The 13,736-nt window shown below is 45.3% G+C and overlaps 1 protein-coding gene across 4 annotated transcripts in view; it reads right to left on the reverse strand.

The window, feature by feature from the left end:
- MICALL1 (MICAL like 1) overlaps positions 1 to 12,659 on the reverse strand; it is a 35,785-nt gene extending 23,126 nt beyond the window's left edge. Inside the window, exons 1-2 of one of the 4 annotated variants that reach the window (XM_088652090.1) lie at positions 12,466 to 12,659; positions 3,973 to 4,021 (exon numbers count right to left, since the gene is read on the reverse strand). Coding sequence is in view for 2 of the 4 variants with exons in the window: in XM_035127146.3 (XP_034983037.3) it covers positions 3,973 to 4,021; positions 11,986 to 12,131 (195 nt within the window). In the remaining 2 variants the exon portion in view is untranslated. Of the gene's footprint in view, positions 1 to 3,972; positions 4,022 to 11,985 lie in introns of all 4 variants that reach the window. The other 3 variants (XM_088652089.1, XM_035127146.3, XM_035127147.3) reach the window with 3 other exon arrangements.
- Between the last annotated feature and the right edge of the window lie 1,077 nt (positions 12,660 to 13,736).

Below are 13,736 nucleotides of genomic sequence, written 5' to 3' on the forward strand. Positions count from 1 at the left end.
CGAAGTGATCTCCCTGGGGCACAAGCCTGGGTGGGGAATGTGTATGGAGGTCCTAGACTGCCCAGGCAACAAAAAAAACCCTCTTGGCCTCGATGATGTGGTCCGAAGGAAAGCAGAGCAATATGTTTGGCACCAGCTTGGCTGCAGGAGTTGCCAGAAGGAGGTGTAAAAGGCACCATTCAACCGTCTTGGGGACTCCACTCCAGATTTGTCTAGGGCTTACTCCTTAGCCTTATCCCACAAGACAGTGGAGGTTTATGATTAGAGTTTTCTCCAGATGGGCTGCCTTCCCAGGTTGCCAAGCCCCCCCTCTGCCCCTCACCCACTTAGAAATGCTCATTAAATTCCATGGCTCTACTCTGATTAAAACTTAGCTGAATGGTTTTATAATTCCAGCTTGTTCTGAAGCTATTAACCATAGTTTCCTACTTCAGACAAAATGGGAAACTACAGCTAATGGTTTGATTGTTTGTACAAGGAAGAATGACAGAATGATCTCAATACGAATCCAAGGCAGACCTTTTAACATCACAGTAATCCAAGTTTATGCACCAACTACCGGAGCTGAAGAAAGTGAAATTGACCAATTCTATGAAGACCTACAACACCTTCTAGAAATGACACCAAAGAAGGATGTTCTTCTCATTACAGGGGATTGGAATGCTAAAGTAGGGAATCAAGAGATAAAAGGAACAACTGGCAAGTTTGGCCTTGGAGTTCAAAATGAAGCAGGGCAAAGGCTAATAGAGTTCTGTCAAGAGAACAAGCTGGTCATCACAAACACTCTCTTCCAACAACACAAGAGACGACTCTACACATGGATATCACCAAATGGGCAGCATCGAAATCAGATTGATTATATTCTCTGCAGCCAAAGATGGAGAAGCTCTATACAATCAGCAAAAACAAGACCTGGAGCTGACTGTAACTCAGATCATCAGCTTCTTATAGCAAAATTCCAGCTTAAACTGAAGAAAGTAGGAAAAACCACTGGGCCAGTAAGATACAATCTGAATCAAATCCCTTATGAATACACAGTGGAAGTGAGGAACAGGTTTAAGGATTTAGATTTGGTGGACAGAGTGCCTGAAGAACTATGGATGGAGGCTCGTAACATTATACAGGAGGCAGCAACGAAAACCATCCCAAGGAAAAGGAAATGCAAGAAAGCAAAATGGGTGTCCAATGAGGCCTTACAAATAGCGGAGGAGAGGAGGCAAGCAAAATGCAAGGGAGATAGGGAAAGATACAGGAAACTGAATGCAGATTTCCAAAAAACAGCAAGGAGAGACAAGAGGGTCTTCTTAAATGAGCAATGCAAAGAAATAGAGGAAAACAATAGAATGGGGAAAACCAGAGATCTGTTCAAGAAAATTGGAGATATGAAAGGAACATTTCGTACAAAGATTACCATAATCAAGGACAAAAGTGGTAAGGACCTAACAGAAGCAGAAGACATCAAGAAGAGGTGGCAAGAATACACAGAGGAATTATACCAGAAAGACATGGAGGTTTCGTACACCCCAGGTAGTGTGGTTGCTGACCTTGAGCCAGACATCTTGGAGAGTGAAGTCAAATGGGCCTTAGAAAGCACTGCTAATAACAAGGCCAGTGGAAGTGATGATATTCCAGCTGAACTATTTAAAATTTTAAAAGATGATGCTGTTAAGGTGCTACACCCAATATGCCAGCAAGTTTGGAAAACTCAGCAATGGCCAGAGGATTGGAGAAGATCAGTCTACATCCCAATTCCAAAGAAGGGCAGTGCCAAAGAATGCTCCAACTACCGCACAATTGCGCTCATTTCACACGCTAGCAAGGTTATGCTTAAAATTCTACAAGGCAGGCTTAGGCAGTATGTGGACCGAGAACTCCCAGAAGTGCAAGCTGGATTTCGAAAGGGCAGAGGAACCAGAGACCAAATAGCAAACATGCGCTGGATTATGGAGAAAGCTAGAGAGTTCCAGAAAAACGTCTACTTCTGCTTCATTGACTATGCAAAAGCCTTTGACTGTGTCGACCACAGCAAACTATGGCAAGTTCTTAAAGAAATGGGAGTGCCTGATCACCTCATCTGTCTCCTGAGAAATCTCTATGTGGGACAAGAAGCTACAGTTAGAACTGGATATGGAACAACTGAGTGGTTCAAAATTGGGAAAGGAGTACGACAAGGTTGTATATTGTCTCCCTGCTTATTTAACTTATATGCAGAATTCATCATGCGAAAGGCTGGACTAGATGAATCCCAAGCTGGAATTAAGATTGCCGGAAGAAATATCAACAACCTCAGATATGCAGATGACACAACCTTGATGGCAGAAAGCGAGGAGGAATTAAAGAACCTTTTAATGAGGGTGAAAGAGGAGAGCGCAAAATATGGTCTGAAGCTCAACATCAAAAAAACCAAGATCATGGCCACTGGTCCCATCACCTCCTGGCAAATAGAAGGGGAAGAAATGGAGGCAGTGAGAGATTTTACCTTCTTGGGCTCCTTGATCACTGCAGATGGTGACAGCAGTCACGAAATTAAAAGACGCCTGCTTCTTGGGAGAAAAGCAATGACAAACCTAGACAGCATCTTAAAAAGCAGAGACATCACCTTGCCGACAAAGGTCCGTATAGTTAAAGCTATGGTTTTCCCAGTAGTGATGTATGGAAGTGAGAGCTGGACCATAAAGAAGGCTGATCGCCGAAGAATTGATGCTTTTGAATTATGGTGCTGGAGGAGACTCTTGAGAGTCCCATGGACTGCAAGAAGATCAAACCTATCCATTCTTAAGGAAATCAGCCCTGAGTGCTCCCTGGAAGGACAGATCGTGAAGCTGAGGCTCCAATACTTTGGCCACCTCATGAGAAGAGAAGAATCCTTGGAAAAGACCCTGATGTTGGGAAAGATTGAGGGCACTAGGAGAAGGGGACGTCAGAGGACAAGATGGTTGGACAGTGTTCTCGAAGCTACGAACATGAGTTTGACCAAACTGCGGGAGGCAGTGCAAGACAGGAGTGCCTGGCGTGCTATGGTCCATGGGGTCACGAAGAGTCGGACACGACTAAACGACTAAACAACAACAACAACAACAAGGAAGAAAGGACCCAAGAGTCTGTGTGTGAAGCCAAAAGTCTAATTCATATCTCAGCTTATTAAGCTGAGATAAAATAACACAAACTGCCTAAGTGAACACATTCTTCCTTCTTTTCAGTACTAGCTGCTTTCAGTTTCATTTCTGCTCCTTTTCCTATACTGTACAAACCAATTCCCTTGCCAGGCCCATCTCTATCCCAGAAACATTAAGCAGCTCACGATCCAAAACCTTAGTTCACATGCCTTGGCATGCATCCATTTAAACTTTACAGAAAACTGAAGGTCCAACACTTTCCAGAAGCAAAAGCTGGTAGTTACTGGACAAGGCAGTTGACATTCATAAGATGAAAAGGGAACATCCTCATTTCTTTATATAGACTGAACATTTGGAATTTGCAAGCAAGTGAACTGCAGAACATGGGTACTTAGAAGAACACCAAAACAGGAGCACACAAGATCATCCTGGTGGGCACAGCAGATGGTCTTTCGAGTGATTCTATATTTATTATTAATTAACAACTGTTTATATTTATTTATACTTCAACATTTTAACTCTCTGGATATCAACATATTTATATTTAGGTCTATTATTAAATATCTGGGTGGGAAGAGATAAGAGGGATAATCCTCTCTGTACTTCAAGAAGTAAATGTAGTCATCATTTGGGGAGGGGACAGCCAAATTTAAGAAAAGCACACTGTCCAAATTCAAGAAACGCAATCATGCAGCCAGGGTTGGAAACAGTTGTCAAAATATCTGAGTACCAGCCTTGTATTTTCTAGACACCTGGGCAACCAGGCACCTGGGATTTTTTCAAACCCTGCTGTAAGCCAGAATGGGGTCAGAATTAAGTGAAGTAATCAAGAGGGAAGACAGAGGCAGGGACTCACCAAGCGGTTGTTCTCATATACATTGTCCTTGGAAAGCGAATTAAAGTCCCTGAAAGGGAAAAAAATAAATAATAAATAAAGAAGGTGTTACAAGAGGAGCAGGAAGCACAGTTCAATCTATACCAGATCACACAGAGATTTGAGAGGCAGTATCTCTGGGTAACCATTAGTACAGACAAAATAAAAAAATTCATTCAGTAGCACCTTAAAGACCAACTAAGTTTTTATTTTGGTATGAGCTTTCGTGTGCATGCACACTTCGTCAGATACAAAAGCTCATACCGGTACCAAAATAAAAACTTAGTTGGTCTTTAAGGTGCTACTGAAGGAATTTTTTTATTTTGTTTCGACTCAGACCAACACAGCTACCTACCTGTCATTATTACAGAGACACTTCAAAGTGCAATTTTCAAACCACAGAACCTTTGTACAGTAGTTTCATTGTCCTTGATGTTACAGGCAGGAAAAGAAAGCTTCCGAATACGGCATTTTACAAAACACAAAGGCAGGAAATGCAGGCCGTAGAACCTCGATTTTAGGGCCACCAAAGATAAAAAGTGAGCTTTGGTTATTATTATTATTATTTTCAAAAGAAAACCAACACTTCCACTGCTGCTCCACAAAGGTACAGTTCTACACCAATATCTTCTTAGCCAGTGCACATATGACATTTCCGTCTATCCAAATACGAATATACCATCATGTGGACTGCTTCACACATGACATTTCCCCTAGCATAGGGCTGCCATACGTCCGGAATTTCCCAGGCATATCCGGGATTCGTCCGTCGGAAATAGCGTCCGGGTGGAATTTCCCAAAATTGGTAAAAATGTCTGGGAAAACCTAGGCGTAAAACCATGTCGGAAGTTTGGCCGAATTTCCTTTAAAAAATAGCTCAAAAACTTCAAATTTTTTGAAAGATTTTGGTCAAAACAAACAACAAAAAACCTTTGCAAAAAAACTCAACAACTTTTGTGTCCGGATTTTCACTTTTTGAAATATGGCAACCCTACCCTAGCATCCTGTGGTTGAAGAAAAACTTTGTGTACACCAATGAACATCATCATAGGGGGAGGCTGTGGTTTGCCACACTCTGAAGTCAAGTTAGTGCTTCCACTTAAAGGGGGTGGGGTGTAAGACCATTACATCCAGAGTCTAAAACTACCCGGTGGCACTTAATTGCTAATGGTGTGGACGCTTGTTCAGCAAAAGAGGTAACGTTTGCCAAGATTTCCAGTACCTTTCGCAAAGGAGGAAACCTAACAAGCTGGGGCATGATCTGCAAATGTCTGAGTTCTTGCACATCCACCATAACAGCAACCATGATTGGTTATGATGGCACCATCTGTCCAATGATCTCAGCAATTGAGTGTGTGTTTTAAACCCTTAATTAGGCATCTCCACACACCTAAGATGAAGTCAAAGATGATAGAACTGTAGGGCTGGAAGGGACCCAGGGTGTAATCTAGTCCAACCCCCTGCTGCTTCATGTGCAAGAAAACAAGCACTTTGATTAAGGATGAGGCGAAGCTCCATTTCTTCACATGGATCCATTTCGTCAGTTGCACAAGGATTTTATTTTTAATTTATTCTGTTCTCCTGCTACCCTATTCAACCCTGCAAAGCAAAGAGCTTTAGCACTTACATTCTATGCAATGTGTCCTGTGTTAATTTGTGAATTGCAGACTTAAGGATAACAAAATCTAACTTTGACTGAAATCTTATGAACACTTTCTCAGGAACTCCATATGGCTAACTCCCTGAACAAACATATGTAGGTTTGGTCTATGCATGTCTTTCTTTTCCTGTTATTCATGTTAACTTACAAAAACTGCCAAGCCTTATATGCAAGTCCTGGAAATAAGAGGGACCTGAGAGCATAGAAACAGAATTCATTCATGCCATTCCGGCATTAGCGTAAACACTGCTTTTTATGCACCACCCAGTATCATTACTGTATCTGTTTCAGAGATGCCCATTTCAGGCCCCAAAAAGTTTGATCTGCAATTCAGCCTAAGCAAACCAAGCTAGCACGGTTGTGAGTATTCCCATTACTGAGGTGACCTCAGTGAAGAACCTTCTGGCCATTGACAAACTACTAGATCCTTCAGGGCAAGATGGGATATAAGGTACTCCTGTTCTGCATGCACTTTCCTTGAGCAACATAAGCTTGCTGAGCAATAGGGAAAGAGGGAGGGAGGCATGCAGGAAAAGATGCAGCTGACAGCAGCAGCTCAGAAACATGGTGTGAAATGTGCTAGTTATAGCCGGAGTCAAGGAAGTTCACAACTGGATAATCAAAAACAAGTGAAGCTGAACATTCCCCTTTTCTCCAGGAGGACAACAGACTTTTTTTCTCATCCGAGCAAAGTTTGTGCATTTCCCAGCAAGGCCTCCTAGCAGTACTGCTTTTAGGCTCATCCATCCAATGGAGACGCAACTGCAGAAAGGATGGGATATCAGCATAGATACAGGTAGGAGGGGCTCAGCTCAACGCTGGAGCGGGTTTAGGCAACGCAGAATCAAAAGTGGGTCATACAATACTGCAAGCCTCTCTCTCTGTGCAACTAATAATCTTAGAAACCCACTTTGAGAAGTGAGGGGGAGCTGATGGGCCTTAATCCCTATCCCCTCCCACAGATGGTGATTTCTCTATATCCATCTTGCCCCCCAGGATGGCAGCACAGGGAGCCAGGCAGCGCCTCTCAGGAGCCAGGTTTGGCCCAGGGCCTCTAGCTGCTAACTCTAAAGCAGCAGGGATTTCTCTTTGTGATTTATTTGTTAATCTCAATATGAAACACCTCCTCTGACATCATCTCACATGCAAAAAATAAAGCATGGGAATGATATGCAGCCAGGACACAACATTGACTAGCTGCTTGTATATAAAAGGTGACTTAATGCTTGGCATGTACAGAGGCACTGCAGCCCAGAGAAAACTTCACTGAGCCCAAGGATGGTATTAATACTGATACAGGAGAGAGAGAGCTCATTGGTCAAATTGAACCAACATGCAACTCACTGGCCCAGGGTTTGAAAAGCTGTGTCTGATCCCAGGCTCCTCTGGTTCATTGTGTAGTCAGAAAAAGGAGTGACTACCCTGAAAACAAAAGGGCAAGGCTTATTCCAGGTGAGAGTGAATGGCAAGGAACGTATGGGTTGCCACACATCACCTTCACTGAATGGCCACAATGAACAGAGAGAGGGTAGAGGGTGGAAGGGGTCTCTCATCCTCTTCCTCAACCCATATCTAGTTCACCACCAATAATGTATATACAAAGGCAGTTTCAGTGCCCCCTACAAATAGAGCTGTCTGTATCCCACACTGGTGCGCAGGGAAGGGGAAAATAACACAATTCAGCTTCTTTGGTGCCTATACTTAAAAAAATCAAGTTCCTAGTCCATAAGATTGTAAAGATATGCTTAAAAGCACGTTGACAACCAATCCCTGGTGAAATCTGAGGTCAAAATGACTGCAAGATTTTGCATGGCCAATAGGCAGGACATTCCTCCCCTTTAACTAGTGCAAGCCGAATAAACATACAGCCGAGTAAACATACAGACTAAAGTACGCAAAATAAGAATTTAAAAGTATTCTTTTCAAGTCACAGAAATCTTTCCTTAGTGGAGCTTTGATTTATTTAGTGATAGCGCAGCTGGATAGCTCAGTCAGTAGAGCATGAGGCTCTTAATCTCAGGGTTGTGGGTTCAAGCCCCACTTTGGGCAAAAGATTCCGGCATTGAATGGCGGTTGAGCTACATGATCCTCGTGGGTCCTTCCAACTCAACATTTCTATATTTTACCACACAAAGCCCTGATCATAAGGTCTGTGTAAGCTGTGTCAATGATTAATAGCACAGCTGCATGTGAGCATTCAGGGCTTTTATAGAGTTCACTGTGGTCTAAGCAGATTCTTTGAGTTCTGCAAGGCCTCAGCTGAAACAGCCAATCCATGTGGAGGACCTTGCAACCACAGCCAGAACCCATTAATATGCAGAGAAGGAAAGAGGGTCTGCTTTTGATCTGTTCGAGTGGTTCTTTCCACTCTTAGATCCCCTGCTTCCAAATCAGGGCATACTAAAGTGGTTAAAATGATTCAACACTCCCCTTAGATGCCGCTTCGAAAATCCTTTCTTAACGTGCCATGTCCTTGTAAGGTCCTATGTGTCAAGTCTGTAATATAGTTCACTAAACTGAGAAGTGCTTAGTTAGACCATCTGCTAGAAAAGAGATTTATGTCCTGGATATTTAACAGCACCGACTTCTGCTTAATGGGATAGAAAAGCTGTTTGGAGAAGTTTGCCACTGCTGAATGTAGCTCTTCTGACCCACTTGTTCAGATGCTGGCTTAGGCCACGTGCTCTTTAAACAGCTGCTTTTTGGACCCTTAACAGCTGCCACACATATCTAAAAATGTATGAATTGTTCACTGTTCTCATGCCTGTCTGTCATCGCGCGTCAATGTCACACAGCACTCTGTGGAGATCCTTGTCAAGAACTTCTCCACCTGTGAAGATAGAACATTGTCCTAGCAACAAAACCTTGTTTGCTACAGGTTGTGGGTCTACTCTCTTGCATGTGGTGTGGACCTGTGCTAAACAGAAGTTGATGTCTAAACCACAGAGCTAGGGCTTGCCGATCAGAGGGTCAGCAGTTCGAATCCCCGCAATGGGGTGAACTCCCGTTGTTCAGTCCCAGCTCCTGCCCACCTAGCAGTTCGAAAGCACATCAAAGTGCAAGTAGATAAATAGGTACTCCTCTGGCGGGAAGGTAAACGGCATTTCCGTGCACTGCTCTGGTTCGCCAGAAGTGGCTTAGTCATGCTGGCCACAGCATGTCTGCAGACAAACACCGGCTCCCACGGCCTATAGAGCGAGATGAGCGTCGCAACCCCAGAGTTGTCCGCGACTGGAACTAATGGTCAGGGGTACCTTTTTACCCTTACCTTTAACCTTCTGTGTCTACACTGAAAGCATCTCAGAATTAGAGAAGAAATCACAAAGATAATGTGTTAGCACAATTCAGTCTCCATTTTGAAGAGTAGCAAATGTTCTCAAAGAAAAGGGCCGATCTTGATGATGATGATAATGATAATAATATAACACGCATATTTATTTTAATAATTACGTTCTGCTTTTCTTCTGTTATGGAATCCAATGCAAGGTACGCAAGGTGCCCAGATGGTCACCTATCCAGGCAATTGACCAGGCTTTCTTAGACTTTAGCAAGTCTCATGCACTTTCAGGTCGCACCTTGGCACCATTAACATACATTACCACAATAAATAATCCTTATGGCTTTGTAAGGTAGGCCAGTATTCTTGATTCCATATAGCAGAAAGGGAAGGGTCTGAAGCTGAGAGGCTACTGGCTTGTGTAAGGCCGCCTTGCAAGAAAATCAAAACCAGAGACTTCACGTGTTTCTGGAAAATCTCCCCCAGCAATCTGTCTCCTGCAGAGGTCAGTAAAATGCCCTAGGAACCTCTGAAGCATAGCGTGATGAAAACGAACCTACTGTCCATTACAGTTACCATCAGAAGCCCTGTTCTGCCACCAAAGGAGGTGTGGCTAACAGTAAAAAGACCTTCTTGGTAACTACTACAGTGGAACCTCGGTTTATGAACACCTCGGTTTATGAATTTTCGGTTTATGAACGCCGCGGACCCATCTGGAACGGATTAATTCACTTTCCATTACTTTTAATGGGAAAGTTCGCTTCAGTTTATGAACGCTTCAGTTTATGAACAGACTTCCGGAACCAATTACACCCATGTTTCAGTTTATGAACGCTTCAGTTTAAGTACTTCATGGACCCGTCTGGAACTGATTAATCCACTTTCCATTACTTTCAATGGAAAAGTTCGCTTCAGTTTATGAACGGTTACTCTGCAGACCGTCTGGAACGGATTAATCCACTTTCCATTACTTTCAATGGGAAAGTTCGCTTCAGTTTATGAACGCTTCAGTTTATGAACAGACTTCCGGAACCAATTGTGTTCATAAACCGAGGTACCACTGTACTCAATTGCTGAATTCTCTCTCCCAAAAGTTTAGTTGGCCCTTTTGATCATGGCTTCCCAGTTGACAGACAAGACTTCTTTAGAAATAATGATGGCCAAGTTTTTAATGAGTTTTAACTGTATGTTAATTTTGTTTTACAATATTTTTACTATTTCCAATTTATATTGTACAGTATCTAGACTGTGTTTCTGTTTGTCCCAAACTACCGTATGGGTCCTAATTCAAGATTATTATTTTTTAAATGCCATCCCGTCTGCAGCAGGGCCCTCTAGATACTGTTGGACTCCAGCTCCCTCAGTCCCAGGCAGCATGGCCAATGATCAGGGATTATGGGGCTCGTAGTCCAGCAACATCTGGAAGGTCATGTTTCCCACTTCTCACCTACATGGTTATTTGAAATGCTGGTTAATTTTTTAAAAAATTATTTTAAATTAAAATCTTTGCAAAGTAAGACCTGAATTTGAACACTTTCAAAGCTCTACATAAGGAAGTTTCCTGTTGAAACGGCACCAATTTTTCTCCCCAAGCACTTAATCAGATCATAAGGAAGCAGCAACCAGATGCAACTGTCCATTGTAATACAAGCACAGAATTCACTGAAGGACACAAACTAGGTCACATTCATCAATCTCTTGCTTTTGTCTATGGATGTTATTCTCCGGTGCTGCAATTCACAAGTCATGTTTATAAATAGCAATATGGAAGGAAGCAGCACATTGTCTGAGACAATGCAGGAAGTTTTCAAAATGAGATTAGAAGGTGAAGTATTAATTACTACACTAAATGGCAACGATAATACTGAAATAGTCAGGAGAGGTTGGCACTATCCCATATTAAAGGCAACCTGTCTCTCTTTCTAGAAAAAAGGCTCAACCAGTTTGCAACAACCAGGTGTGTGATTAAAAAACCCCCACAGTGTACTGGGTTAGATAAGGAAGCTGAACCGATCAAAGGTTGCACATGAATCCTGGCATTCAGATTTTAAGATGGCACCACCAGCACACCAATAATCAGATGCCTCTCTTTTGGCTGGAAATCTCCTCTATGATTTCAGAGTAGCTATGTCAATGGCAGTCTGAGGCCACCACTCCCATCAGAGCAGCCCAAGCAAAATCTGCTCCCTCCAAGTCCTCTTTGATAAGGATGTGTTCAACCGCCTAACTAGATCCCAAACTTCAGAAAAACAGCCTACAACCTCTCTTCCTTGATATGGGTTAAGGACTTTGTCTGGTATTCCCTTATATATGGGCCTAGTTTGCATGTAAAACTAAGCCAAACTATGGCTTAGCGCGGAGGCAGGGTTCAAGCATAACACCATGGCTTTGCTCACTATAGTACACAGCAGTTGCAGCTATGATCTTTGGTCTAGCAACTTATACGTCTGCTTCTTTAGGCTAAGCCATGGTTACACGCAACCTGGGTCATGGGTGTATACACCTGAGATCACTTTTAGGCAGTTTAATTACTCCCACGTTTTAACTACCCTAATCTCTATATACTGTACAACTATGGGTGATCAAAGAAGGATTAAAAGGGCGGACTCTCCTTCCAGCCTTTTCTAGGCTCTCATTTTTGAGGCGAGGCCCTAATTTGTACTGGCAACTGTAATGAGCAAAGGACAGAAATCACCCAGGATCAATGAATATGGAGCAGAAGGGTGTGCGCTTGAGTGCATGTTCCCGTTGACAACAAGGCTTCCCCTCCTACCTGCCAGGTGTGGCAACCTGGGCTCCCTCTCTCCTAAGGAGTCTAAACCTCACTCGGGAGCTACCCCACACCTGCCCCATGGCCAGGGGGCTTCCTTCCTTCCTTCTATACGGCTTGTTCCACCCCTGCCCTCTTTTAAAATCTCCGTTCCGCAGCCGCAGAGGAGTCCTACCCCGGGCCGACTGCTTGCCCAGGCGAGAGCGGGGCTGTTGGGCCTAGTCCCGGAGGGGGGCGCGGTGAGGTGGGGTCGGGTGCGGAGGTCTGAGGCGCTCGCCCAGTACTCACAGCAAATCAGGTCGGTTCCTATGGAGGATGGCGCAAAAGGCCAGGCCGTCCCGGAAGGAGCTGCTGAGGTCTCGGATCTCCACGCCCGGGTAGCCCTCGCACTGGCGGCGGCACCAGGCCTGCAAGGCGCTGCGGGGCCCCGACATCGGGGCGGGCGACCAGCCGAGCAGCGGGGCGCGGGTCCAGGCTCAGAGAGCCGCCGCCGCCCTCGCCCGGCCGAGGGACATGGATGGGGCGGAGAGGCAGCCGCGCCAGGCTGGCTGGGCGCGCCTTGGTTGGATGCGGGCGGCTCCTGCGCGGGTCGAGGCGGGTCTGTGCCTCCCAGCCCGGCGCGGCTCCTTCGCCCCGTGCTTGGGCGGGGAGGCTGAGCTCCAGGGCCCGCGCTCAGGTTCCCTCTGCCGGCTCCCGGCTCGCCTCCTACCCCCGGGGGGGCGCCTCCTTCCTCTCTCGCCCAGCCACACCGCCGGGCTCTGCTCAGACCTGTCTCTGCCGCCGCTGCTTCTCCGCCCATGATGATGATGATGATCCCCGCGCCGACCCCGCCGGAGCGGTTACTCATGGGGCAGCCCCGGGAGAGAGGGCCGTCTTGGCCGCGAGCTGGCGGGCGAAGGGAGATGCGGCACGGCCGCCGGGCTGGAGAGGAGCAGGAGGGCATGCCTCGCTCCCCGGCAGCCGAGAGGAGAGAGGGGATGGACTCCGGCAGCGGAGTTGCCGTTTATTTTTAGGGACACCAAATGGAGCTTCCATGGGCAGAGGCAGCATGCCGCTCAGCGCCAGCTGCATCCGCGGGAAACGGGTCTGTGAGCTTCCTGGAAGCACCGAAGTGGCTTCTGTGGGAAGCGGGATATTTGGTCTAGAAATGGGGGAGGGGGCAACCTTTGGTCCACCAGGTGTTGCTGTACTACAACTCCCAATACACACACACACACACACACCGATCGGCCTCTGTTGGCTCGGGCTGGTGGGAGTTTTGAGTCCCTTGGTTGCTTCAGGCTCCCCACTTTCGGGGCTATATGGGTTTTTGGTCTGCTCCCTCCATCAGGGCTCTTCCTGACAGGACACTGGGCTGGAGGAGACCAGGCATACAAGCAAGAGTTGGGTGGTGAAGGATTGGTAGTTGTGGCAGAGAAGGCCTGAGCACTGGAGAGTTCAAGGATCCTCTCCTGGGAATGCCAGGCCAAACTCAAATCTGGAATATCACGTCCCAGACACAGACTGAGTCCTGTGGGCTAAGCTGATTTTCTGTAAAATGATGACTGCCTAAAAGGCCATACATAGGTTACCTGTTACTGAAATGCCCCTAAATAAGAGTATTAGACCCTTTAATCTATACATTAAGCTGAAATAATACTGAATCCTGCCCCCTTTTTATTCTTACAGAGTCACTAGGGTAAGGTTACCAGATTTTTTTCAATGAATCCGGGGACACTTTTCAACTTCAATAGATTTTGTATGGGTGTTGTAAAATGGGGACTGATTTGCACATCTGGGGACTGTCCCCGGGGAAACGGGGACGTCTGGTAACCTTACACTAGGGGGAAATGTGCAGGTATATGTATCTACTATTCACAGCTCTAGTGTTCTGGCCAACCAGTGCAGATGTTTTGGGGGAAATCCAGCCTAGATAGTTGCACCTAATTCCCTTTGCAATTAGTGGGATTTAAGCAGGTCATCATAACTATCTTTTCACATGGATTCTCATGTAAGCATATTGGACTACTTAATTTCCGGTTGTCATTTCACATTAATTT

Source organism: Zootoca vivipara, chromosome 9 (assembly GCF_965207765.1).
Source record: "Zootoca vivipara chromosome 9, rZooViv2.hap1.1, whole genome shotgun sequence".
Classification (NCBI taxonomy): domain Eukaryota; kingdom Metazoa; phylum Chordata; class Lepidosauria; order Squamata; family Lacertidae; genus Zootoca; species Zootoca vivipara.